The following is a 24,649-nucleotide window of genomic DNA, read 5'->3' on the forward strand; positions in this document are numbered from 1 at the left end:
AGTGAAGCATGGTGGTGGCAGCATCATGCTGTGGGGATGTTTTTCAGCGACAGGGACTGGGAGACTAGTCAGGATAAAGGGAAAGATGACTGCAGCAATGTACAGAGACATCCTGATGAAAACCTGCTCCAGAGCGCTCTTGACCTCAGACGGGGGCGACGGTTCATCTTTCAGCAGGACAACAACCCTAAGCATACATCCAAGATATCAAAGGAGTGGCTTCAGGACAACTCTGTGAATGTCCTTGAGTGGCCCAGCCAGCGCCCAGACTTGAATCCAATTGAACATCTCTGGAGAGATCTTAAAATGGCTGTGCACCGACGCTTCCCATCCAACCTGATGGAGCTTGAGAGGTGCTGCAAAGAGGAATGGGCGAAACTAGCCAAGGATAGGTGTGCCAAGCTTGTGGCATCATATTCAACAAGACTTGAGGCTGTAATTGCTGCCAAAGGTGCATCGACAAAGTATTGAGCAAAGGCAGTGAATACTTATGGACATGGGATTTCTCAGTTTGATTATTTCTAATAAATTTGCAAAAACCTCAAGTAAACTGTTTTCACGTTGTCATTATGGGGTGTTGTGTGCAGAATTCTGAGGAAAAAAATGAATTTAATCCATTTTGGAATAAGGCTGTAACATAAGAAAATGTGGAAAAAGTGATGTGCTGTGAATACTTTCTGGATACACTGTATCTATCCATCTATCTCTCTGTTATATTGTGCCTTTCATATCTATCTATCTATCTATCTATCTATCTATCTATCTATCTATCTATCTATCTATCTATCTATCTATCTATCTATCTATCTATCTATCTATCTATCTATCGTTCCTTTTATTCTTTCTCTCTATCTTTCCTTCTTTTAGATGCTGTTTGTATGTTTTTGGTTATCCATACCCCCATTTCACTCTCTCACTTTACTTGCTGTTCTTGTTTAGCGCATATTTAAGTTTCGCTCATTCCTAAGCTTTAACATGGTGTTCTTTTTTCTGTGGTTTCTTCAGAACACTTAAGTGGGGTCCCAGCAATGATTCAAGCCCAGTCAACAACCCCAAACATTAAGTCCGCCCGCTGCATCACCTCATTCTCAGCCGACTTTGCTTTCGCACGCACCCGGAGTCAAGCACTCAGTGAATTTAGAGCTTCCTAACATTTACCTATACTGTGATTTGGGATGGCGTCGGGCACAAGTGGACACACATACATGGCATGTTACCTCAGATACTCTTTCTGTGTTCTGTACTTGAAGCCGGAGGAGCAGCGCAGAGGCATTTCTTAAAGAGCGAAGACTCGTGCGGTGCGGCGCCGTGATGTTCTGTCCGCTCGCCTGCAGTTTTTAGATGCGACTCTCTGTAACCTGGAGACACGAGGAGCGCGTTCACAGGCTCAGTCTCTCCCCCTCGCTTTCTCCCCCCCCCCCCCCCCCCCCCCCCCTCTCCCCATCGACCACCCCAACACCCCCTCTCTGAGTACGATTTTTTTTTCTCTTTGACTTAAATACACAAGCGTTGCTGCTTTTTTTTATTTTTCTTGGTTAGGAACATCATTGATGGATAAGGACTTGCACTCGTACGCGCTCCCAAACTAAGCTTTCTTTCTTTCTTTCTTTCTTTCTTTCTTTCTTTCTTTCTTTCTTTCTTTCTTTCTTTCTTCATCACCACCCTGGATACCGCTTGCTCTGCACTGCGCTGCCTCCCCTGAGACATGCTCCTCTCCAGAAGACCCTTTTCCTCGCGCACCTGCTTTTGACTTTTGAGCCTCGCTGGATGCACGATGAGCGCAGACTGCAGCAGTTACTACAATGCGGACAATGAGTTGATGGCTGCATTTAGTTGTCCAAAACCCGACAGTGACGCCGGGGCCGTTTTCTGCTGTGGCTTCAACGACATCAAGTATTGCTGCGACGACCCCAACAGCTTCTTCCCCTACGAGTACGGCTACATGTGGTGGCTCAGGTAAGAGAAAAGAGGGAAGACGTCTTGGCTGGGGCGTGGGAGACAAAATAAAAACGGTGTGCACCTCTGCCCGAGCAGGGAGGGGTTTTCCAACACATGGCATGAACCATCTGGTCCGTTTTAGCAGACCGGTGTTTGAGGCAGACTTGCAGATAAGTACACCGCCATCGGCCGCTATGCCCGTAAGTAAGCTCCAGATCAGGGGTGTCAAACTTTCTTTTACTGAGGACTAAAAATAACACTTTATATACCCAATGCGAGTTGGAATTATGAACTAACAACTAGCGCCATGCACATTTTACTGACAAACAAGACACACGAGCGCCTCTCCGCGTCTCTCGTGAAACTCTCTTCTCTCTTTTTTGGATGCTGAAACGGGTTAGGAAAGACACTAGCGGCTCACGAAATAGCGGGTTTAGGAAACGGATAATAATAATAATAATACATTAAATTTTATAGCGCCATTCCGTGATGGGTAGAGTACTGAAAAGCAATAACTGAAAACCATTACGCAGGCGCATAAATTGAGTGGCGCTGCTGTCTCACAGTATGGAGACTGGACTTCCCGTCTCGTGGAGTTTGCATGTTCTCCCCGTGTCTGTTTGTGTTTCCACAGGTAAACTAACGTCGCTAAGTTAGCACATGATGTGTGTGTGAGTGAGTGTGTGCGTGCGTGCGTGCTTACCCTGCAATGGACGGTCGTTCTGTGCAATCCATATAGGCACCAGCTACCCCGATCTTGTCCTTGATCAGCGGGTTGGGAAAATGGATGGGTGGATGGATAAAGTCAAGGGAGAGAGGCAGTCCAGACAAAACTAAACTAACTAAAGCGAACTTACAAAAAAAAAAAAGAAAACGGGTGTGCACGCGCCGATGAAGAAACACACACACCACATTGGGAGCTGGTCAGAAACGAGTAGCAATCACATGTAACACGAGCGCAAATCCAAAAGCGACAAGCAAGTCAGCGTTAACAGGGGAGCTGAGGGGGGTGACAGCAGCGGCGTGTGCAGTCGAGCTACATGCCATGTCCTCCGTGTCACTGTCATATCTACGGCATTATGACAAACACAGAAGGATGGCATGTCACCCTCTTTTCACTTTCTTCTTTAAGGACTCACTTACTGTAAGTACAGGTTAGTAGCTGCGGTGCGCTGTGCGGCGCATAAACAGCAGTGGATGCATTTTAACGCCAGGTATACGTTATGTTGTTCAGCTGAATTATATATACACAGTTATAGATCTATCTGTCTAATACAATAATTAATCACTTGTATTCGATTTTAATAAAATCTACACATACATAAATATTTGCACATTGTGTGTATATACTGTGTACACCCACGTCACCGCATTTCTCAAGACATCTGCTTAATGTCACTCCAAGGGAAATGCAAACAGCTCACCTAAAGACTGCATAACTTCAAAATGGGTGATTCATATTTATATTAATATGTAAATGTGTTGTTGCAGTCACGTATCTTTTTGGTGTCGTTACTCAGTTTTACCCGTATGTTAAATCTCTTCGCGACTCACTTAGGAGAACTGAGCGCGACTGTGGTTGGGGTCTTGGGGATTTAGTGGGATTTTGGGAGTTAATCGAGCGCGATCTTCAAATCGGGTGGGGTAGAGAGCGACCGACGACCCATCTGGTATCCAACGAACGGCCGACTTGCGAGTCATTCTGACCCCCCCCCCCCCCCCCCCCCCCCCCCCCCCAATTACTATTACAAACAAAAGCAAGTCGCTTCTCGCAGGCGGCAGAGGCTGAAAAACATTTTATATATATATGTGTGTGTGTGTGTGTGTGTGTGTGTATTTAGTGGTCGAACGGTAGTGGAACGTTCCAACAGTCCCATTGAATTTTTTTCAACAGAAAATTCAATAAACGCACAATGGAGCTGCAAAACAGAAAACAGTGTAAAGGCTGTTTATAGAGGAGGTAGATACCTCCACTTTAACGATGTCATTGCTTGGCTGAGCAGATTCTTGCTTTTCGCGGAGCTCCATCTTCTAGGTTAGCTCAACTCCAAGTGCGACGTCTCCCCTCACGGGATGCCCAGCTTTATAGGAAATGGCCCGAAGTTGTCAGTGGGCGTTATCGCTGAGCTGTGGTGTCAGAGACAGGTGACGACGTTAGCGACAGTTCCACCTCTCACTTCGGGGTGGTACTACATACCTCAGCAGTGTCGGAAAGGCGACACACCAACAGTAATTTGTGACTATATATATATATATATATATATATATATATATATATATATATTGTAAAAGTGCCTTGTGCCCTGTGTTGGCTGGGATTGGCTCCAGCAGACCCCCGTGACCCTGTGTTCGGATTCAGCGGGTTGGAAAATGGATGGATGAATGGATGATATTGTAAAAGATAGGGGGAGCCACAAACCCCAAAACCATAGATACACCACGCTGAGAAGTCCCAGGTACCAAATAAAGTTTTTTATTCTCACAAAACTTTTACAGGTCAGTTCCACTGTCTTCCAGTAAGCACTACTCCTTTTCCTCCACCAGTTAAGCTTTGCCTTCTGCCTCCCAACTCTCACTCACTCGCTTTTATGTCAGACCCACGAGTATTTCCTGTACTGGGGCACAGCCCATAGGAAGCTCTTCCAGGTCAGACAGAAGCCAGCCATCTCCCAGCAGCACTCCCAGGTGGGACCCAAGAACCCAGACAGGATTGTCCCTCAGAACTACGATTCCCATACACCCCTGTGGTCGTCCAGGCCAGCTGAGCACTGCCATCTATTAAATATGGGGAGGAGCTGCCCTGGATGCACCAACTCTCCCACATTATCCCATTATCCATTAAGTTTTTCATTTGTAAGAGTTGTTGCTTCAGTTCCATCCCAGCTGGTATATGCCTCCTTCGATACCGTCCTTCCATTATGGCATTCTTGCCAGGAAAGGGTTCAGCACAGCATTCTGTCTCTCTCTCTCTCTCTCTCTCTCTCTCTCTCTCTCTCTCTCTCTATATATATATATATATATATATATATATATATATATATATATATATATATATATGTGTTGAATAGTTTACTGTCAAATAATGCAAAGAGTACGCGACATGTGTCTCGCCTAAGTCTGGGGCGTCACACTCACTGCACCCGCTCTCGGGGATCGAACCTCAGACATTAGGCGAAGCCTCTTGCGCCACGGCGTGTGGTTCGATTATTTGACAGCATGTAGATCGGAGTAATTACATTCCTGGCATTTGTAGTCTGAGTCGGTGGATGTTTGCCGACTTGCAGACCAACCACAAGCGTTACCTGGTACGTAACCATAAATACAATCAGATTGTGATTCAGAGAACGAATGCCATGAATATATATATATGTCTTTTATCTTCGTTGTTTCAGCTTGGAAATTATCCCCAGTCTCCAGCTGAAACAAAAAAGGTAAAAGAAACAGGATGTTGACTATATAGCATAGGCCCTTAACCTTAAAATTATATATATATATATATATATATATATATATGGTTGAAATAGTTTACTGTCAAATAAATGCAAAGAGTACACGACACGTGTTTCGCCCTCATTCTGGGCTCATCAGGCGTACACACTCCACTGCACTCCCTCTCGGGAATCGAACCTCGGCGCCAGAGGCGATGCCCCTAACGTTGCGCCACGGCGTGTGGTTCGTTTATTTAACAGCATGTAGATCGGGGTAATTACATTCACGGCATTCGAAGTCTGTGCCACAATCTGATTGTATGGGTGGTAGACCTGGATTCGCTTCCCGGGTCCTCCCTGCGTGGAGTTTGCATGTTCTCCCCGTGCCTGAGTGGGTTTCCTCCGGGCGCTCCGGTTTCCTCCCACAGTCCAAAGACATGCTGGTTAGGTGGGTTGGCAATTCTAAATTGGCCCTAGTGTGTGCTTGTGTCCTGCGGTGGGTTGGCACCCTGCCCGGGATTGCTGCCTTGTGCCCTGGGATTGTCTCCAGCAGACCCCCGTGACCCTGTGTTCGGATTCAGCGGGTTGGGAAATGGATATACATATATATATATATATATATGGTTGAAAATAGCGTACTCTATTTATTTGACAGTAAACTATTTCAACCATTCTATGATCTGCTCCTCACAAACTGAGGGCACCGTGGCGGATGTTAGCAGGCCAACCACAAGCGTTACCTGGTAGGTAACCACCCATACAATCAGATTGTGACACAGACTATGAATGCCGTGAATATATATATATATATATATATAAAACAGAAAACCCCGTCCTCCAACTGCTCTGTGGTCGCTGTCTTATGGGACATATTTAACAAGCATTAATTCTGAAAGAAAGCCCCTGTCTGCCGGCATATTGATACACATTTAATAATCCTGTCGTGAGTTTAGACAGCCTGAGGAGCCGCAATTTTTATTTCCTTTATTTCGACGAGAATACGCAGTTATAAATAATGCAGCAGGAGAAAAGCGTACGGACTATCGGACACGAACAATATCGGGCATGTTTAAATTGCTTCATTATCTTTCAGTGAATTAACCTGACAAATCTTCTCCTGTCTTTGTTTTAAGTTTAATTTTATACGTCAATCCAATCGATCACAGCTTCACTTACACTTAAAAATAACCGTCGTGTAATGGCACTCCATGCACGAGTTTTGCTGTTCGTCCTGAAGCCATTGATTGATAAAAATACAATTTCACTCTGGGAAGAATTATTTTCCTCTCAAACTCGGTATCTTTTCAACGGTTCAGCATATGTAAATCGCTAATGCGTGATTTATAGGCTACCCAGTAGGGTAATAACAGATGATGAAAATCTAATTTTCTTTCTTTCTTTCTTTCTTTCTTTCTTTCTTTCTTTCTTTCTTTCTTTCTTTCTTTCTTTCTTTCTTTCTTTCTTTCTTGTCTGGAACCCTCTTGCGGATCGTTATTTATTTCCACTGAGGCATTGCTCTCTGGCTCCTTTATATTTAAGAGTTGCGATTCATTTCATGTCACGGGCTCAATTCGAAACTTCGTTTTCCCTGAAGACACGATGCTAACCTAAATGGCGATTATAAAAATGTGCCTGTGTAACAAACCACGATGTAATTCTCCGCATTTCAGTCATCCAAATCTTCGATTGTTTTCTGACCCTCTACGTAACGAGGCCGTGTATCTGTTATGGCAGCCCTGCCCCAAACTTTAACACATTTGAAACGAATAATTAACACAAGTCTAACATTGTTTGTTATATTAATCTGATTTATTCGTTACATCCGTCTAAGGGGTTATTTTATATTCCTTGAATTAAGAATTTATCAATACACTGCTTACTAATGTCCAGGCCATTTCAACCAACCAGCACTCGTGTTTTTCTTTTAAAGGCTTTTATTTCAGGTCTTATTGGTTAGTTTTAATATCGTGAGAGTGTATTTGGAGTTTGAGTGTGATGGATGGCGGATTGCTGTGAGTGCCTGTACTGTTGTTATGTTTTTTTGCCGTTTATGCTATGACCCGTTTGCGAGCAGGACCCCAGGGTACATTGTGCCCGGTGTTGTATGGATGGGCCGCTGCTTCCCTACAGTGAAAAAATAGCGGAATCCAAAAACTGATGGCTAATTACCAGTATCTGTACCAGTACCAGTATATGTTAACTGCTTTAATTCACGGAAAAACAAGATGTTGCATTGGCAAAAGTAGCGTGTTGTGGTGATAATTATGTACAAAGACACAACTGTGCCTTTCTCGATGACACCTCCCGCCCCCTCCCCAGTTTTGTATTACAGTGTGCAGCGTGTCTCTATATCACAATAACAGGAGCGCGTGCACACGGCACTGAGGTGGGACGCTCCATGTTTAGATAAAGAGTCCAGTTATGAGACTGAAATGGACGCGCGTAGTATGATGCAATGGACGCGCGCTCCTCTGAGTGGGATAAGGGCAAAACTGAGTGTGTGTGTGTGTGTGTGTGTGTGTGTGCGCGCGCGTGCGTGTGTGTGTGTTTTGTGAGGTATCCAACCTAAAGAGAAGCAAATTGGAACACTGGCAAGTAGCGTCGGAGAGTCGCTCCCTGATGCTGAAAACAAAAAGCAAATGGACAACTCCGCTCGAAACTCTAAAGCCAAAAAAATCTTTCAATCAAAGCTGTCAATGCATTCCGCTCATTGCCGGAAGGAAACAAATGGCGGACCCGATCGATATTGCAACAACACTGTAATAAATATTAATATAACTATCGAACAATCTCTCGTTTTGAAGTTAATGTCGTTTTTAGGTCATGTGTTTGAACTGAATTTGTCTTTGAGCGACATTAGGCAGATGTCCTCTGGAATGCGTCGATGTACGAGATATACAGTGCAAAGGAATGAGCTCATATTTACGTAAGTGTATATCCTAATTTAGAAAAAATATCGATTACAAGACATTTGTTTTTGTATTATTTAGATAGATAGATAGATAGATAGATAGATAGATAGATAGATAGATAGATAGATAGATAGATAGATAGATAGATAGATAGATAGATAGATAGATTTCCCACTGGGATTAATAAAGTATCTATCTATCTATCTATCTATCTATCTATCTATCTATCTATCTATCTATCTATCTATCTATCTATCTATCTATCTATCTATCTATCTTATTAATCCCAAGGGGAAATTCACATTCTCCACCAGCAGCATACTGATACACAAAAAAAAAAAAAATTAAATTAAAGAGTGATAACAATGCAGATAAAAACAGACAATAACTTTTTATAATGTTAACGTTTACCCCCCCGGGTGGAACTGAAGAGTCCCATAGTGTGGTGGAGTAACGATCTCCTCAGGGTGTCAGTGGAGCAGGACGGTGACAGCAGTCTGTTGCTGAAGCTGCTCTTCTGTCTGGAGATGTTCCTGTTCAGTGGATGCAGTGGATTCTCCATAATTGACAGGAGTCTGCTCAGCGCCCGTCGCTCTGCCACAGATGTCAAACTGTCCAGCTCCGTGCCTACAATAAAGCCTGCCTTCCTCACCAGTTTGTCCAGGCGTGAGGCGTCCCTCTTCTTTATGCTGCCTCCCCAGCACACCACCGCGTAGAAGAGGGCACTCACCACAACCATCTGATTGAACATCTGCAGCATCTTATTGCAGATGTTGAAGGACGCCAGCCTTCTAAGGAAGTATAGTCAGCTCTGTCCTTTCTTACACAGAGCATCAGTATTGGCAGTCCAGTCCAACTTATCATCCAGCTGCACTCCCAGGTATTTATAGGTCTGCACCATCTGCACACAGTCACCTCTGATGATCACGGGGTCCATGAGGGGTCTGGTCCTCCTAAAATCCTCCACCAGCTCCTTGGTTCTGCTGGTGTTCAGGTGTAGGTGGTTTGAGTCGCACCATTTAACAAAGTCCTTGATTAGGTTCCTATACTCCTCCTCCTGCCCACTCCTGATGCAGCCCATGATAGTAGTGTCGTCAGTGAACTTTTGCACGTGGCAGGACTCCGAGTTGTATTGGAAGTCTGATGTATATAGGCTGAACAGGACCGGAGAAAGTACAGTCCCCTGTGGCGCTCCTGTGTTGCTGACCACAATGTCAGACCTGCAGTTCCCAAGACGCACATACTGAGGTCTGTCTGTAAGATAGTTCACGATCCATGCCACTAGGTATGAAACAACTCCCATCTCTGTCAGCTTGTCCCTAAGGAGCAGAGGTTGGATGGTGTTGAAGGCGCTAGAGAAGTCTAGAAACATAATTCTTACAGCACCACTGACTCTGTCCAAGTGAGAGAGGGATCGGTGTAGCATGTAGATGATGGCATCCTCTGCTCCCACCTTCTCCTGATATGCAAACTGCAGAGGGTCAAGGGCGTGTTGAACCTGTGGCCTCAGGTGATGAAGCAGCAGCCTCTCCATGGTCTTCATCACATGTGATGTTAGAGCAACAGGCCGGAAGTCATTCAGCTCACTAGGACGTGATACCTTTGGGACTGGGGTGATACAAGATGTTTTCCAAACCCTCGGGACTCTCCCCTGTTCCAGGCTCAGGTTGAAGATGCACTGTAGAGGACCCCCCAACTCCAATGCACAAACATTCAGCAGTCATGGCGATACTCCATCTGGACCCGCTGCTTTGCTGGCACGATGTTGTAGCGGTCAGGGGCCGCTAAGATTCACACCGTCAAAGATGACGGTGATTTATTTATTTTAATAGAAGAGATCCCAGGAACGTCCCCAGCCTTGGATCGACCCACACACACTCACAACAGAGACAATAAAGCCCACTGGGAAAGGCAAACAATTACAAATATAATGACCCAAAATAATTAATGAAAACAGTAATACCACCCCTGACCCCTTCGGTGATATTACATATAAACACAAACACCACACAGCAAAGTCCATATAAACCAACCCGGATGAAGATGAAAAGTGACCAAGTTAAGTCCAGCGATCTGTATGTTGAAAAGGAGGAGGAAAAATACAGTCCTACTGGTAGTTACTGATGATGTGGATGAAATCAGATGGTTGATTCAGGAGCGCTCCACTCTTCCGGAAAACCAAATAATCCAACACAGTTCTCAGTGCACAGGTAGACAGACAATCCAGACCCCAACAAACGAATACAGTCCAGGACAAAAAGATTAGAGTTCCAATAACAGCAGGCAGAAACGACAGATAACCGCTACACACACCGCACCAAAACAAAACAAACTTTTTTTCCTCTTTGCCCTCTGCCCTCCTTTTAACTACCTGTGGCCACCTTTGACCCCAGCAGCCCCAGCAAGGACTGCTGGGTGATGCAGTTCTTATAAAGTAGCACTGCTCCTCAGCTCTCTGCTCACCTGCGCTGTTGTAATTATGGGTAGGGATGTCTCTCCTATGCTGGTATCAGCAGAAGGATGTATGGAGAGTGCAGTACTCCGAGGTGAGTGTGAGAGTGGGTTAGGGTGGTCAAACCTGTTAAAGAAGTTGTTCATTTGGTTTGCTCTCTTCACGTCTCTCTCGATGGTGGCACCCCGCTTCGAGCTGCAGCCAGTGATGATCTTCATCCCATCCCACACTTCCTTAATGCTGTTATTCTGCAACTTCTGCTCCAGCTTCTCCTGTACTGCTCCTTCGCCGCCCTGAGCTGGACTCGGAGTTCCTTCTGATAGATAGATAGATAGATAGATAGATAGATAGATAGATAGATAGATAGATAGATAGATAGATAGATAGATAGATAGATAGATAGATAGATAGATAGATAGATAGATAGATAGATAGATAGATAGATAGATGTATATGCCTTGTCTAACACAGCAGTCCCAGTGAGGCACTATAAACTTATATTTCCATAGCTCTGAAGGACCCCAGTAGTATTTCTTGACATATTTATGCTGAATAATGTGTTAGTACGTACTGATGGTGTGTAACAGAGTGGATGCCCAGCATTGTTTTAATGCCTCTCAGTTGTTTCTTCATTCACACCTCCACTTTGACTTCCAGTTGATCTAGAAGGCATCTCATAACTTAGCCCACCTTAGTTTGTTGATATGGTGGGAAGTGATGTTTCAGGCCCAGAACTCCAGAGTTGTAGAAGACCTGAAAGATGTCACTACACAGTGTCCTAAGAACAAAGTGTCTGCTCTGCTGTTTCATCCAAAGATCCACTGTGTGAACTGATGAGTCGAGCCCTTCATTGATGTGGGCCTCCAAGTACGTGTAGCAGTGCACCACGTGTAGAAACACTTCCTGAATGTGGACTTGGCATTGACATTTTATGGTGGCAGTGAACAAGTAGTTCTTTGGTTTTTCTTTGTCTGTTGCAGACAGTTCCTAAAGTCCTCCACATGACTCCCCTCCTCTGTCTCATCCCCCTTGTCAGGAACTTAGAAAGCAAAAGGTAATGTTGAGGTGAACTGCTTCAGAGTTGGAAGATGTTAAAAGTGCTGTCCAGCAGGGGGCAGTGCCATAACGGCAGACTTTTTTTAATATACGGGTGGGCCATTTATATGGATACACCTTAATAAAATGGGAATGGTTGGTGATATTAATTTCCTGTTTGTGGCACATTAGTATATGTGAGGGGGAAAACTTTTCAAGATGGGTGGTGACCATGGTGGCCATTTTGAAGTTGGCCATTTTGGATCCAACTTTTGTTTTTTCAATAGGAAGAGGGTCATGTGACACATCAAACTTATTGGGAATTTCACAAGAAAAACAATGGTGTGCTTGGTTTTAACGTAACTTTATTCTTTCATGAGTTATTTACAAGTTTCTGACCACTTATAAAATGTGTTCAATGTGCTGCCCATTGTGTTGGATTGTCAATGCAACCCTCTTCTCCCACTCTTCACACACTGATAGGAACACCGCAGGAGAAATGCTAGCACAGGCTTCCAGTATCCGTAGTTTCAGGTGCTGCACATCTCGTATTTTCACAGCATAGACAATTGCCTTCAGATGACCCCAAAGATAAAAGTCTAAAGGGGTCAGATCGGGAGACCTTGGGGGCCATTCAACTGGCCCACGACGACCAATCCACTTTCCAGGAAACTGTTCATCTAGGAATGCTGACACCCATAATGTGGTGGTGCACCATCTTGCTGGAAAAACTCAGGGAACGTGCCAGCTTCAGTGCATAAAGAGGGAAACACATCATCATGTAGCAATTTCGCATATCCAGTGGCCTTGAGGTTTCCATTGATGAAGAATGGCCCCACTATCTTTGTACCCCATATACCACACCATACCATCAATTTTTTTGTTCCAACAGTCTTGGAGGGATCTATCCAATGTGGGTTAGTGTCAGACCAATAGAGGTGGTTTTGTTTTGTTAACTTCACCATTCACATAAAAGTTTGCCTCATCACTGAACAAAATCTTCTGCGAAAACTGAGGGTCCTGTTCCAATTTTTGTTTTGCCCGTTCTGCAAATTCAGTGCGCCGATCTCGGTCATCCTCGTTGAGATGCTGCAGTAGCTGGAGTTTGTAAGGGTGCCATTTGTGAGTAGCTAATATCCGCCGAAGGGATGTTCGACTAATGCCACTCACCAGTGACATGCGGCGAGTGCTACGCTGTGGGCTCTTGCTGAATGAAGCTAGGACAGCCACTGATGTTTCTTCATTAGTGACAGTTTTCATGCGTCTACATTTTGGCAAATCCAACACTGAACCAGTTTCATGAAACTTAGCAAGCAGTTTGCTAACTGTAGCATGGGAGATGGGTGGTCTCGTAGGGTGTCTTGCATTGAAATCTGCTGCAATGACCCGGTTACTGCGTTCACCAGACATCAACACAATTTCTTTTCGCTCCTCACGTGTTAACCTCTGCGACATGTCAATGGCTGTAAACAAAGAGAAACTTGTAAATAACTCATGAAAGAATAAAGTTACGTTAAAACCAAGCACACCATTGTTTTTCTTGTGAAATTCCCAATAAGTTTGATGTGTCACATGACCCTCTTCCTATTGAAAAAACAAAAGTTGGATCCAAAATGGCCGACTTCAAAATGGCCACCATGGTCACCACCCATCTTGAAAAGTTTTCCCCCTCACATATACTAATGTGCCACAAACAGGAAGTTAATATCACCAACCAGTCACATTTTATTAAGGTGTATCCATATAAATGGCCCACCCTGTACATAAACAATCTGACAAGAATCCACCTTACTATAAGGACACATGTCTGTGTGTCTATCTGTGTGTGTGTCAGGTTGCTATGTCTCAGAAGATTTGTAGCAGATGAAATTTAATGTCAGTAAACATAAAGTATTACACATAGGAAGTAAAAATGTGAGGTTTGATTACACTATGAGGGGTCTGAATATCGAGAGTCCACCTTATGAGAAGGATTTAGGAGTCATAGTGGACTCATCACTATCAACTGGCAGACAGTGTTCAAAAGTCATTAAGAAGGCTAACAGACTGTCAGGTTATATAGCGCCTTGATGTGTGGAGTACAAATCACAGGAGGTTCTGCTCAGCTTAATAACACACTGGTGAGGCCTCATCTGGAGTTCTGTGTGCTGTTTGGATCTTTAAGCTACAAAAAAAGAAAAACAACCAGCTGGTTAGAGGACTGAGAGGTTACAAGGAGAGACTGAAGGAGTTGAGCATTTAAGTTTAAGCACACAAAGATTTATGTGTTTAAAATAATGAAAGGAATAAGTACAGAGAATGCTGGCTGTTACTTTAAAATAAACTCTTTGACGAAAACACCAGGACTTGGTTGGAAATGTAACAGCAGATTTTGAAATCTTAGAAACCTTTTCTTCAAGCAAAGGAATCAGAGACACATGGAATAAATGAGTATTATGGTAGAGAGCAGGAATCTGGAGAACTTCAAATCTCAACTTGGATGGAGAGCTTGCAGGCTTGAATGGTATTTTGTCTTCATAACTTTTCTGATGTTTTTAATGCAATATGTAAAAATAAGCAGAAGAGGGTCTCCTTCGGGCATTTCAGGGATTGCCAACAAAAGAGCACCTTCAGGTGACAAGGAATGATTTATAAAATGATAGCAAAGAAACCAGAAAATGTTGGTGCCACCAGCAAGTGTGAAAATGCCTCAGACTGAAAGTCATGAAAAAGAGATTTCACATCTTTGGAGCATGCAGGACGTGACAAAGTGTCATGGAAAGACGAACATGGAGTCCTTGAACACAGGCGCCACAGTGATAAATGAATGCATCTCGGGAATCTCGGGAATATAAATATAAATATAGTTCAGGGTCACCTGCCACTTTGATTTATGTGACAAAGACACAGACCGGTTATCCATTAGTAGGGAACTGCAAAGACACTTAAGTGGCCATCCATCCGGTCATTTAAATTAGTTGACACTTCTGCATTTAGATATAAGTGCCAGGCCAAAATGACCTGGGATAGCTAATAATATAATATAATATAATAATAGTGCCTTGAACATGGGAAAGGCACTATATAAATAAAATGTATTATTATTATTATTATTATATAATATAATATCATATAATATAATATAATAGTGCCTTGAGCATGTTCAAGGCACTATATAAACAAAATGTATTATTATTATTATTATATAATATAATATATCATATACTATAATATAATAGTGCCTTGAACATGGGAAAGGCACTATATAAATAAAATGCATTATTATTATTATTTATCCATCCATTTTCCAACCCGCTGAATCCGAACACAGGGTCAGGGGGTCTGCTGGAGCCAATCCCAGCCAACACAGGGCACAAGGCAGGAACCAATCCTGGGCAGGGTGCCAACCCACCACAGGACACACACAAACACACCAGGGCCAATTTAGAATCGCCAATGCACCTAACCTGCATGTCTTTGGACTGTGGGAGGAAACCGGAGCGCCCGGAGGAAACCCACGCAGACACGGGGAGAACATGCAAACTCCACGCAGGGAGGACCCGGGAAGCGAACCCAACAGGTCTCCTTACTGCGAGGCAGCAGCGCTACCACTGTGCCACCGTGCCTCCCATTATTATTATTATGTAATATAATATAATATCATATAATATAATATAATATAATAGTGCCTTGAGCATGGAAAAGGCACTATATAAATAAAATGTATTATTAATATAATATAATATAATATAACCATGATAACGATAGTGCAGTGAATACACTTGACTTACAGTTTTCCTCCTCTTTCTCTGTACGTTTATCATTCGTTTGCTCAGAGGTTGATGTGCTTGTTCCTTCCTGAGCAGCTCTTCTTTATCCACCCTAGCGGCCCGCATCTTCTTTTCTTCTGTCAGCATCTTTTTCATGTTAAAACTGATAAGTCAGTGTTTGTGTTGCAATTACTTAGTACGTTTTCTTTAATTTTTCACTTAAGCTGACACTTAAGTCTTCAATCTGCCTCAAGAATGATGTAAGATATGAAGTGACAGCGAAGGAGGTAGGGATGAGAACGGCACCCGTAACACATTCGCCGCCCTGCTGCCCGCTGCTGAGAGTTGATTTTACAATAAAATAAAATAAAAATTAAAAGAGGAATGACCTTGGAGGTCAATCATCACCCCAAAAGTGGATAGTAGACGTCACATAGTATATGTGTACCAAATTTCAGAGAAATAGTTCAAACAGTTTGCGAGCCACATTTAAAATCCTGGACAAACGAACAGTCACGGTAGTGTATAATACTGTATAATATAATATAATATAATATAATATAATATAATATAATATAATATAATATAATATAATATCCATCCATCCATTATCCAATCTGCTATATCCTAACTATAGGGTCACGGGGGTCTGCTGGAGCCAATCCCAGCCAAGACAGGGCACAAGGCAGGAAACAAACCCCAGGCAGGGTGCCAGCCCACCACAGATTAATATAATATAATATAATATAATATAATATAATATAATATAATATAATATAATATAATATAATATGGGCGGCACGGTGGCGCAGTGGGTAGCGCTGCTGCCTCGCAGTTGGGAGACCTGGGGACCTGGGTTTGCTTCCCGGGTCTTCCCTGCGTGGAGTTTGCATGTTCTCCCCGTGTCTGCGTGGGTTTCCTCCGGGTGCTCCGGTTTCCTCCCACAGTCTAGACATGCAGGTTAGGTGAATTGGTGATTCTAAATTGGCCCTAGTGTGTGCTTGGTGTGTTTGTGTGTGTCCTGCGGTGGGTTGGCACCCTGCCCGGGATTGGTTCCTGCCTTGTGCCCTGTGTTGGCTGGGATTGGCTCCAGCAGACCCCCGTGACCCTGTGTTCGGATTCAGCGGGTTGGAAAATTAATGGATGGATAATATAATATAATATAATATAATCTCTCTATTATATAAGAAAATCCTGGGACGAAACAAGACTTTTTCAGAGAGATAATTTCAAGTTCCGCAAGATGAGACTTTGTGCCAAGAGATTTAACCAGGCTCACGGTCCACTCACCTCTCATTCGTGTCAATGCTATTGTCAGACACAGTTCCTGGGCTCTCAGCTACAAGACATACAATCTATTTGTTTCCTTTGATGTGGTCCTTTTCTGAACAATAATTTTATACATTCTAGACGAAACGTCAACGCCTAAGCGAAGAAGAAACGTCGAAAAGAGGCCCAAAAGCATTGAAGAGAAAAGAATTCAAAAAATAACAATAATATTCTAAGTGCAAATTCAGAAAATGAGGAAAGTTATAATCAGCCCGAACCAAGTGGAATTGGGGCAGAAAATAAAAGACAAAGAGTAGAAGACAAAGTAGAACGTCATAAAGAATTCAAAAACGTTGGTGCAATACACATGCAGAGCGGGTTAGAGACTACAAAAGTACTAAAATTCAAAAGTCTCAAAAAACTGATAGTAAAGATTGCATTAGCGCTAACGGAAATTATTACTCAGTGAAATAACGGAACAGCTAAAAGAGATCGGAAATACAGTATGGACATAGGTGATATGACAGAAGTATGTAGTTATTGTTCGGCTTTAAACTTTAACTGGCCCTGTGCTGTGTGATGGTCTGATGCCCCATCTAGAATGCTGTTGTTCCTGCCTGTGCCCATTGCATGCTGGGATAGGCTTCAGGTGGCCCACAACCCCTACCCTGGATATGTGGGAATAGAGAATGATGGATTTCTGGTTCCTGACCAAATTTGGCCTCCCTGTCTGTTTGCCCACACTGAGCCAGTGTTTCGGGGCCAGTGTTGCCCTGATGAGCAAATTCCAGTTGGGCGATTGTTGGCAGCCCACATTGGGCCAATATGTTTGCCCAAACTGGGCCTACGTTGGCTCAATGTCAGCTTGTTTGATGGGTATGAGTTTAGATCGGCCTTTTCTTCTTTGGCCTGGAGAACACATTGACTCTTTTTTTTTCCAAAAACTGTTTGAAATGTCCACTCGTCGGACCACAAAACTCAGTGTAACTCAACGGCATCACTAGGGTGGTGTGGACCATACCAGGTGGCACTATCAGCCTAAATGACATTCTGTGTAACCAACACCTTGAATATAATAGAATTTCTGGATTTATGACTGGCTTGGATTTGTGGACATCTTCACTTCCTGGACTGTTCTTGATGGACAATCTATGGTGATTACTGAACTGCAGCTGAGGATTCAGTGAGGTCACAAGTTTGGACTTCATTGTCCCACAAGTCTGCTGCAGATGGTGCTGCCTCAGCTCCCAAGTGAGCGCCGTGAGGTGGAAGTGGCGGCGGGAGTGAGCGGTGATACCATGAGGAGACAACATGAAAGGAGGACACGAAGGGTGAAAAATTAGGAATCGTCTGCAGGGAAATGTCTAAACTTTTTGTATACCTTTCGCCATGCAGACCACTTCACACCTGGGGGGTTTGACTGCAGTAAATGATTGGTTCACCGATGTGGGTTTAAAAGTCAGGGAATTTCTGGACTACTCAGTTGAACTGAAGTAACAGTTTGAAGGTTGCGTGAAACATCTTCAAGAATTCACAAGAAGTCCCCTTCTTTTTGACTTCCTCCTAATGGTCTTTTAAGGGTTAACGCTGTAGCGTGGCACTCTGGGAAATGGAGTTTAAAACCCCAAGGCTGCTGGTTCAATTCCTGCCTCTGCCTAAGTGACGCACTGCCTGTGGTCCGCCTATCAAACCTCGTATGTTGAAACGGCTGACACAAATCCTGGTCTTTTAGGTCACCTTGGATAAAAGGACCAATCAAATGTGCAATAATAGAATAATAAACCGAGCAGCCAGTGACCTTTACGTGCAGGCCTGCGCTCGCTTGTGCGTGGGCCCGAGACAGTAAGTAGTAAGCGGGAAGACAAATAACATAATTAGTTATCGTGATCTACCTGCTAATATTAGACTGGCATCATTGGGCTCCCTGATGAAGACGAGCCTGAAGACATGTGACGTGACCCCCACATTTCAAAAAATGGATTCATATTTCTGCTAATCTTTTCTGTTTCTCTCAAGGTGACACTCGGCATTGCTGTCTTTCAGAACTAGTTGTAATTGAGATGTTACAGAAAACCACGTATTGATTTTATAAGATGGATTAATGAATATTTTTATTATCTCTTTTGATGTTGCTTTATTTTTTATTCCTGTCATGTTCCTTGTTTACATAAATGCCGCAGGATGAGTCACATGGCTGTGATTGGTCACATCAATCACGCTATGGGCAGTGACAATATGAATATGGTGGGACAAAATCTTTGAGCTCCTGTTAGCAACAGTCGGCGTCAAGACAAGTAAGCCCTGGCGTCGCGTTTCATTTCAGTTTATTTAAAATGCCCATAATGGGGAAATTATGGAAACATACAGCTCTGTGCCGGGGTAATGGAATATACACGTCTACAGTGGGGTCATTGAGTACACACATATGGTGAAGAAGATGATGGTCTACTTATGTTTAATGGTCTTTATTCAATCTGAAAAGTAAGGAAAACAAAAACTTCAATGCAATCAACGTAAAGAGGAAACTGCATTTCCAGTAATATATTGAAAATCCTTCATTTCTTTCTCTTTCTTTATATATTATCACAAGAAAATGACCACAAAGTCATAAAAAAGTTTGGGGCAGCCAACCGTATATTCTCCCTGGCTGCAAACGGGCTTTGGTAAATTTGCACTGATGTACGCAAGTCAGAGTCCAATACAGACCTGATTTACTGGTGGTAAGATGGCAGCTTTCAAGGCAAAAACAGGATATGATGTCATCAAAAGGGGCCAAAACCAGAAGGATCTTCTTCTATAGGCTCGGACCCGGATGTGACGTCATCAAAAGGGCCGGAACTGTAAAGGTCCTTCTCTATGGGTTTGGGACCAGAAATTACATCATCAAAAGGCCCAGAACTGGAAGTAATGTTCTCAACAAGGTCCCGGAACTGGAAATGACGTCATCAGGGCCAGGTGGTCTGCAGGAAAGTGAGAAAATGGTTCAGCACACTCCGCTGACAATATGTATCCATGTACTCTGTGACAAAATATATATCTATACTAATAAAAGGCAAAGCCCTCACTGACTGACTCACTGACTGACTGACTGACTGACTGACTGACTGACTGACTGACTCACTCATCACTAATTCTCCAACTTCCCGTGTAGGTAGACGGCTGAAATTTGGCAGGCTCATTCCTTACAGCTTACTTACAAAAATTAGGCAGGTTTCATTTCGAAATTCTACGCGTAATGGTCATAACTGGAACCTGTTTTTTGTCCATATACTCTAATGGAGGAGGCGGAGTCACGTATCGCGTCATCACGCCTCCTACGTAATCACGTGAACTAAAAACAAGGAAGAGATTTACAGCACGAGTCAAACGCGGGAACGAAGGTAAATGACGTTAATTTTTGAGTGTCTTTTAATACTGTGTAAGCATACATATTAACACGTGTGCAATTAAACGTGTGCATTTACGGGGTGATTTCTCAGGCTTAAAAGCTCGCCTTTTATCAAACGCGGGAACAAAGGTAAATAACATTAATTGTTGAGTGTCTTTTAATACTGTGTAAGTATACATATTAACACATGTGCAATTAAACGTGTGCATTTACGGGGTGATTTCTCAGGCTTAAAAGCTCACCTTTTATTAAAGAGGTGAATGCAAACTGTTTTCATTCTGAAGGGAACAAACCACATTAGATTTCATGCTCAAGAGTAAACTCAGCACACAGCTTGGTCATATTACAACCGGTTCATTTTCCTCAGTTTAAAAAGGTTTACTTTTCTTCTTAATAAAATTTTTAAAGCAGTACTTCGCCGCTGCGAAGCGCGGGTATTTTGATATATATCAAAATATATCGCGTCATCACGTAAGCACGTGAACTGACCCGCTGCCGTTTGCAATGCCATATTCGCGAGATACAAGTTAAATGAGAAGACACGAGGTATGGACATCGCAACATCACACAAGACAGCGGCTCACGTGAAGTGACTGAACGCAGCAGGAGTGATCACTTTGATGAATCAAACCTGTTCAAAAAACACATTACACAATTGATAAGGTACGAAAACAATATGAAACCGATTGTGGATTTGCGTACAGCCATTGAAACTTTCTGACGGCACGAGACTTCAGGTCACGTGTCTGCAAAAGAACGTCATTGAGGCAACTATTTTTACTGGCGGTGGCTTAGGGGAGAGAGTTTTTATTCCTCGCATCCCCGTTATACCCTCTGATCTCCCATTTCAATTCAAACGCCTCCAATTTCCACTAAGGCTCTGCTTCGCAATGACAATTAATAAGTCTCAGGGACAGACCCTACAAAAGGTTGGCATTGATTTGAGGCAAGACTGATTTTCACATATCAAACTGTGCATTGCATGCTCAAGAGTAAGCTCAGCACACAGGTTGGTCATATTACAACCAGAGGGGCGAACTGACAACGTGATATACAAAGAGATCCTTAACAAATAATTATTGATTTATTTTCCCTCAATTTAAAAAGGTTTACTTTTCTTCTTAATAAAATTTTTAAAGCAGTACTTCGCCGCTGCGAAGCACGGGTATTTTGATATATATCAAAATATATTGCATCATCACGCCTCCCACGTAAGCACGTGAACTGACCCGCTGCCGTTTGCAATGCCATATTTGCGAGATACAAGTTTAATGAGAAGACACGAGGTATAAATGACAGTTTGGATCACTTCGTAACAGAGTTCAAATTGCTGTAGTGAGAAACTTTTAACTGCCGGGTCATTAAATAAACCTGTGGACATCGCAACATCACACAAGACAGCGGCTCACATGAAGTGACTGAATGCAGCAGGAGTGATCACTTCGATGAATCAAACCTGTTCAAAAAACACATTACACAATTGATAAGGTACGAAAACAATATGAAACCGATTGTGGATTTGCGTACAGCCACTGAAACTTTCTGACGGCACGAGACTTCAGGTCACGTGTCTACAAAAGAACGTCATTGAGGCAACTATTTTTACTGGCGGTGGCTCAGGGGAGAGAGTTTTTATTCCTCGCATCCCCGTTATACCCTCTGATCTCCCATTTCAATTCAAACGCCTACAATATCCACTAAGGCTCTGCTTTGCAATGACAATTAATAAGTCTCAGGGACATGTGTTTTCAGCAGTGTTTTAAAGTGCTCCACTGTATCAGCCTGGCGAATTCCTATCGGCAAGCTATTCCAGATTTTAGGTGCCTGACAGCAGAAGGCCACCACACCACTTCTTTTAAGTTTAGCTCTTGGAATTCTAAGCAGACCCTCATTTGAAGATCTAAGTTTACAATTTGGAATATAAGGTGTCAGACCTTCCGAAACATAAGATGGAGCAGATTATTGAAGGCTTTGTAAACCATAAGCAGTATTTTAAAGTCAATTCTAAATGACACAGGTAACCAGTGTAGTGCCATCAAAACTGAGTCGAATCGGGGAATCACGCCACATGGCCGTAGTGCCATATCTGATGCTCCCTCACAATACAGGTAATGCACCTCAATCGGGACTCTGTGAGGAACACAAAGTCAAATCAGCGGGACCCAGGGATTATCCAAGAAGACACAGTACTGAAGAAGTCCAGTCTTCATCTCAGGTCAATGGATAGTGTCCATGTCTCACAAACAGGAAGCACCAAGACTCTAAAAACTTGGACCTTTGTCCTTTTGCATAGATATCAGGAGTGCCACACACCCCTTTCCAGCGACCTCATGACCCCCCATGCTCTCCCAATCCGTCTACTGACTTCATAGGAAGAGTCACCAGAGACATGAATGTCGCTGCAGTGGTGAGTAAACCTCTGGATGAGGTCAACACTCTCTCCATAGACAGACACCCTGCTGATGGCTGTGCCCAAGAGGTCATTAAAGGCCTGAATGTTGGTTTTTATCGGGACACTCACAAGCCCAGACACTCAGACTCCTCACTCAGTCTGTTGAGATCCCTGATCAGAGGCTCCATTGACTCCACGAAGATCACAGCATCGTCAGCAAAGTCAAGATCAATGAATCAGCTACTGGACAACACAACCCTGCCCACCACCAGTCCATATAAACACCAAACACTTTGTTCTATTGCACCCTAAAAAACAACCAAAAACAGGCAATGATTGTGTATGAAAAATGGTGTTGAGACGACATCAAGGAAATAATCAGAAAAATGAAGAAGTAAAAGAAGAAGTAAGTACATGTGGCAGAAAACATTACAATTTACAAGCTCATAGATTCAATGCTCCAATTTTAATTGCAGTCTAACATTATAAAATGCAAAACTTTCATACAAGTCTTCATTGTTTTCTTGTAACTTCTTTCAACTCTAAAAAATCATCTCATTTTCATAAGGATGTGTCATCTTTTCTTAGTGAGATTCCCACTCCAGTAGTTCTGCAGGCTCTCCTAATATTTTACATGCAGAACAGTAATCACGCCGAAAAGGCCGGCTGGCGTGAAATTAAAGATGTGCACTTGGAGCCGGAGAGTGATGACGGTTCACGTCCGCAGGGCTGCTTCTGTAAGGTGGTTGAGGATATCCAGCCATCCATATAATTTCTGAACACACTTACCCAGTTTGGGGTGATGGGGAGCCCGTTTTTATGAGTAGGCGGGCCAAACATAGCAGAAAGGGGGTAAAACTGGCATGAAAATGCATGGAAAAACCTGACCGGTGCCACCAGCGTCCCACAATGACTCCTAGGAATTAAATTAAGAGCCAGAGTAGGAGACGGGTTTCTCCAACCACACAGTAGGACATGAGAAGTAATCAGGAAGCGTCCTACACCCGCTCTCAGCCAGGGGTAGGAGTTCATGTTTGAGAAGGAATGACATCACAATTTTGTCGCTAAATGGCACTCATGATGACGTGTTGTGGCTTTCTGATACTAATGCTAAGGATTAACTACAAAGATAATAACAACAACAAGTCAATTGTGAAGAGAGGCCATGAGATTAATAAAAACGTATGGCTTGCCCAAGGCCACAAACGCGAGCAGTGAGATCACCAGGCAGCTACTCAAGTCCAAGAAAATGCAGGCCAGAATGCCGTGCTACAAAAGCCAATGCACGGCCAGTTCTTTGGCAATCTGGACAAGCCGTGTGTTGACAAGGACGTGACTCACGCATGGCTTCATAGTGCAGGTCTCAAGCCCAGTGCGGTCTCAGCTGTGGAATGGCAGCTTGATGGCCGAGGTCTCCAGGACTCTGAACAAATCCCAGTCCTATTCTGTGATATCATCTACTGATGAATTCTGCTCTGTACTTGTAATATTTCTATTGCACTATTGTATTGGATTGAGGATGACTTGTGTTCTGTTCTGTGTATTGTATTGTATTTTCCCCCTTTCTTTGACACCCACTGCACGCCCAACCTACTTGGAAAGGGGTCTTTCTTTGAACTGCTATTCCCAAGGTTTCTTCCATTTTTTCCCCTAATAGGGTTTTTTTTGGGGAGTTTTTCTTGTCTTCTTTTGGAGTCAAGGCTGGGGGCTGTCAAACGGCAGGGCCTGTTAAAGCCCATTGCGGCACTCCTTGTGTGATTTTGGGCTATACAAAAATAAATTGTATCATATTGTATTGTAAGGAGGAAATCAAAAGCCTTGTCACAGTCGCTCAAGATCAGGCCTTGAACACCTGGCACCACCAGAAGGAAGTCATAGGTACATCAGTCAACAGCAAATCCCGTCTGTGTAGTGAAGCTGAGGAAACCATCAGCCACATAGCGTCAAGATGCCATGTACTGACCACAAAGGAATGTCTTGAACGTCACAACCAGGTCAGTATGTACCTGCAACAGGAATTATATCAACAGCTGGGTGTTCCAATGCGAACAGAACACCAGATGATAAGTGGATAGGACTGGCAATC

General features: G+C 43.3%; 1 protein-coding gene across 1 annotated transcript in view; it reads left to right on the plus strand.

Annotated features, from left to right (window-relative positions):
* The first annotated feature begins 1,524 nt into the window (after positions 1-1,524).
* Positions 1,525-24,649, plus strand: part of LOC114658809 (protein shisa-like-2A) — an 81,532-nt gene continuing 58,407 nt past the window's right edge. Inside the window, exon 1 of the mRNA XM_028810866.2 lies at positions 1,525-1,956. Within this exon, the coding sequence (XP_028666699.1) occupies positions 1,775-1,956 (182 nt within the window). The 5' untranslated portion in view covers positions 1,525-1,774. The remainder of the gene's footprint in view (positions 1,957-24,649) is intronic.

Source organism: Erpetoichthys calabaricus, chromosome 10, assembly GCF_900747795.2.
Source record: "Erpetoichthys calabaricus chromosome 10, fErpCal1.3, whole genome shotgun sequence".
Classification (NCBI taxonomy): Eukaryota; Metazoa; Chordata; class Cladistia; order Polypteriformes; family Polypteridae; genus Erpetoichthys; species Erpetoichthys calabaricus.